Here is a 5,000-nt window from a genome sequence, read left to right on the forward strand (position 1 = left end):
AACATAGCGGCTTTGAAGACAACAAATCCACATGTGTAAGAAGGCATGTTTGCACTCTGGAGAGGACACACACACATCCGTGCTCCACCAATCGATCAAAGGTTCAGGGTGTGTGTGTGTGTGTGTGTGTGTGTGTGTGTGTGTGTGTGTGTGTGTGTGGTTGTGATTGGGTCGGTGAGTGTGTGTGAGAGAGAAAGAGAGCGACATAGAGACAGAGAGAGAGTGTGTTAGTGTGTGCGTGTGATTGGGTCAGTGAGAGACAGAGACAGACAGAGAGAGAGAGAGAGAGAGACAGAGCGAGAGCGAGACAGAGGGATAGAGATCTTTGTGACAGATGATCTGATCTGTTGTGTGTTTCTAGTGGCGGCCGTTGTAAAAACACCTCCACCTGTTTAAGGGGATGACCCACATTGCCTCATGCAACCTTGTTTCCTCCAGGTCCTCTACCACCCTTCCCTTCAGTGGAGTGGCCGCCATCTTGTCTCTGACCTGCTGTTGCCGTTGGTTCACGTATATGTCGTGGTCGATCTCATAAAGGAAACGGCTTTCCTCAGTAACTGGCGCGCCGAGTGACCAGAGATATTGTCCCGGTTTGGTCATTTTCCAGATTGTAACTAGAAAGACTTCGTTTGAATAATTCTCCATTTACGAAAACGGAAAATACGACAAGTGAAAAGAGTGTTGCTCATCGGATTGTTTGTTGTTATTTCTCCGAATTATTACTATTATGGCGGGATTAAGAGACACACACCCATGTTTAAGCAGGATTAGTTTGTGTTTGTGTTGTTCACATCGTTCTCCTCTTTTGTCGGTAAACCAAACTGAAAAGAATCTGGTCGGTCCGCCACCAACGAGCCTTATCCGGCTTTCTGTTGCGTAAAAGGAGAAGAAAGATTGCAAGGATTGATTTGGTTGAACCTTTTGTGCTTCCACTTGATTTTATTTTTTGTCATACATCTGATTATGATTTGGATTGAATTGGAAATTGTAATTCATTTTTCACAAAAATACCTTCCATCAGCCACCAGATGGCGCCATTCTCGCCGTCATCACTGAACACACACACACACACACACACACACACACACACACACACACACACACACACACACACACACACACACAGGTCCACCAGCGGCTTTCATTTAACGCGCCAAAAGCAGGAGAATCATTCACGAGAATCAACCAAACTCAAATCATTTCCGTTCCCCGTGATTCATAACGCGTGCGTTGTGGTTTCTGTGTCCCATAGGTTGACCATATCCGCCGAATGCCCGATGCAGCTAGAGGACTTCCCGATGGACGCACACGCCTGCCCTCTTAAGTTTGGCAGTTGTGAGTAAATACTCTGAATGTCTTTCCGAACATTTGTATATATTTTTTCAAAAAGCCAAGAAAATTACTGCATGGCTTTTTGCTCGAGGGCCCTACGCCTCTGGTGGTAAATTACACTCATCTTCTTACGTGTCGGACACAAACCAGGTCATGCATAGTAACAAGGGGTTAACCCCGCGGGCATTTAAACACTCAACCTGTCAGGTGACAAGTGCTATGCTAGGCTAGGCTATGCTAGGCTATGCAAGGCTCACGGGGCTAAAGAGATGATGGTTTCATCTCCAGCTACTTGCATGCCGCTCAAGTTTCAAACCACACGCTTCCAGTGGGGCTCTCTAAGTCTCTTTACTGGCCCTCTAAGTCTCTTTACCGCCCCTCTAAGGCTCTTTACTGGCCCTCTAAGTCTCTTTACCAGCTGTCTAAGTCTCTTTGTCGGCCCTCTAAGTCTCTTTACCGGCCCTCTAAGGCTCTTTACTGGCCCTCTAAGTCTCTTTACCGGCCCTCTAAGGCTCTTTACTGGCCCTCTAAGTCTCTTTACCGGCCCTCTAAGTCTCTTCACTAAGTCTCTTTACCGGCCCTCTAAGTCTCTTTACCGGCCCTCTAAGGCTCTTCACTAAGTCTCTTTACCGGCCCTCTAAGTCTCTTTACTAAGTCTCTTTACCGGCCCTCTAAGGCTCTTCACTAAGTCTCTTTACCGGCCCTCTAAGTCTCTTTACTAAGTCTCTTTACCGGCCCTCTAAGGCTCTTTACCGGCCCTCTAAGTCTCTTTACAGTACCTCTAAGTCTCTTTACCGGCCCTCTAAGTCTCTTTACTGAGTCTCTTTACCGGCCCTCTAAGTCTCTTTACCGGCCCTCTAAGTCTCTTTACTAAGTCTCTTTACCGGCCCGCTAAGTCTCTTTACCGGCCCTCTAAGTCTCTTTACCGGCCCTCTAAGTCTCTTTACCGGCCCTCTAAGTCTCTTTACTGGCCCTCTAAGTCTCTTTACTGGCCCTCTAAGTCTCTTTACCGGTGCTCTAAGACTCTTTACCGGCCCTTTAAGGCTCTTTACCGGCCCTCTAAGTCTCTTTACCGGCCCTCTAAGTCTCTTTACTAAGTCTCTTTGCTGGCCCTCTAAGTCTCTTTACCGGCCCTCTAAGTCTCTTTACTGGCCCTCTAAGTCTCTAAGTATCTTTGGGAATGTGTTATATTTCATTCATAGGGTACAAATTGCATCATTGTGAATATTTTATGTTTTACATAAAAGATAGTATTGTGAATATTTTATATTTCGTTCACACGGTTCAGATTGTATCATTATAAATATTTTATATCTTACTCAAAGAATGTACCATTTTGAATAATTCATATTTTACATACGATAGCATGTGAATATTTTAATTTTCATTCAAAGGGTTCAGATTGCTTCTTTAATGGTTAAAGATTGTATCATTAGAAATATTTAATATTATACTCATACAGATTGCATCATTGGAAATATTTCATATTATACTCATATAGATTGTATCATTGGGAATATTTCATATTTTATGTTTAAATATTGTATCATTGTTAATATTTCAAATTCTACTCATGTAAACGGTATCATTGTTAATATATTATTTTCTACTCATATAGATTGTATCATCGTTAATATATTATATTCTACTCATATAGACTGTCATTGTTAATATATTATATTCTACTCACATAGATTGCATCATCGTTAATATATTATATTCTACTTATATAAATTGTATCATTGTTAATTTATTATATTGTACTCATATAGATTGTATCATTGTTAATTTATTATATTGTACTCATATAGATTGTATCATTGTTAATTTATTATATTGTACTCATATAGACTGTATCATTGTTAACATTGAAGAAGCGATGGTGTAGCAGTACCACAGCACTAAGGAGGGTGATGAGGTCAACCCAGGCGCGATAACAATCTCCCTAATCCACAATGTTGGCTCTCGTTCGTCTCCTGTTTAACTGCTGGACCTGAGCCAGATAACTCACGTAATACCTTGCTGAAAACTGCTTACATCACGGCCTCCAGGTGCATTCAGTGACCGGTTCTCTAACCTGTTGGTCCAAGTCAGGGAAGCTATCTACCTAGCTCGGTAGAAGCTAGCTCCTAGCTCATTAGAAGCTAGCTCCTAGCTCGATAGACGCTACCACCAATGACTCTGCGTTCGGTTAAATCGCGAGGAAGACTCTGACATTTGCAAGGGAGGACATGAAGTAAAATCACAACAAAATTCCCCAAAAATGCGAAGCGGTGGTTGCCCAATCAGGCCAACGTCCGTCTTGCGGTCAGAGTGTCAGTGTCTGGAGATAATTAAATGAAACACTTCTCGCTGTTAACAGAATACTCTTTTGCTGGTTTCCCTTGGTTGGTTTTAGCACCAAAACTACTGGAAAACTGATAATTCGTGAAACTGATAATTGTCGTCGTGAATTCTCTCCTTACGCCTTGTGCTCCGCGGCTCAAGGCTACATTTACATTCAGGGCGCTAAGCAGACGCTTTTATCCAAAGTGACTTACAATAAGATTAAACATTTGTCAGAAGAAAGAGAAACAACAATATATCTCTGTCGGTACAGTAAGGATGTTCATAGAACCAAGTGCCGAGCGCTAACAATCACTAGGTTAACCCATTCCACAGATAGCTAGGATAAGACGCTACACAATGCTTACTACCGTTTTTAAGTGCTAGGACGCACAACATACAATAAGTTCGTACATGAAGTGCCAGGACGTTAAAACAAAGAGAGAAAGTCACATTTTAATCAAGCAGCTTTGGACAACCTTTCATACGGTATCTAACTGCCAAGCTAACCCAAGATGGCGAATAAGCCCCTCCCCTTGGCTGAACACTAATTAACCAGGGCTAACTTGCAGCGTTTACATCTGAACCAGTCCTGAAAGGGTTTGAGAAGGTTTCACCTGAGAAGCTTTAGCTGAGGACCAACACTACTGGACAAACTTAATGACACGTCAGAACACACAGCTGATCTGAAACTGCCCAGTACTTGGGTTTGTGTGTGTGTCTGTGTGTGTGTGTGTGTGTATGTGTGTGTCTGTGTGAACCTTGACACACACACACACACATACACACAGGGAAAGGTCATATTTGAATCCATAAACTGTGTCGACAATCCATAGGCTGTACAGCTGCTGGATGTTGCTGTTGGTGAGTGAGTGAATGAGCGAACGACTGATTGAATGGGTGAATGAGTGAGTGAGCAACCTCCCAAGCGATGGCTGGAGATCTTGTCTTTCCACAATAGCCTCGCACGGCTGCCGACATGTGTTGATGATAACTTAACGATGAAGAACGTCAGCGCATTGACGCATCGGAGGCCTGCATTTAAACATCTGTGTCTCTCTCTCTCTTTCTGATTCTCCATCCCTCACCTTTATCTCCATCGTCTTTGTCTCTCTCCCTCCCTCCCCCTTTCTCCCCTCTCTCCATGTCTCTCTCTCTGTCTCATTCTCTCTCCCCCCTCTTTCTCCTTATCTCTCTCTCCATCTCTCTCTCCATCTCTCTCTCTCCATCCTTATCTCTCCCTCTTTCTCTCTCTCTCTCTCTCTCTCTCTCTCTCTCTCTCGCTCTCTCCATCTCTCTCTCTCCCTCCTTATCTCTCTCTCTCTCTCTCTCCATCTCTCTCT

The 5,000-nt window shown here is 43.4% G+C and overlaps 1 protein-coding gene across 1 annotated transcript in view; it reads left to right on the forward strand.

Moving 5' to 3' along the window:
• Window positions 1-5,000, forward strand: part of LOC307074341 (gamma-aminobutyric acid receptor subunit alpha-5-like) — a gene marked incomplete at its 3' end in the record, with an annotated part of 22,478 nt that overhangs the window by 6,249 nt on the left and 11,229 nt on the right. The window contains exon 4 of the mRNA XM_079734452.1: window positions 1,253-1,335. Coding sequence (XP_079590578.1) covers window positions 1,253-1,335 — 83 coding nt within the window. The remainder of the gene's footprint in view (window positions 1-1,252; window positions 1,336-5,000) is intronic.

This window comes from Pollachius pollachius (genome assembly GCF_949987615.1).
Source record: "Pollachius pollachius genome assembly, chromosome: 4".
NCBI classification, from domain to species: Eukaryota; Metazoa; Chordata; class Actinopteri; order Gadiformes; family Gadidae; genus Pollachius; species Pollachius pollachius.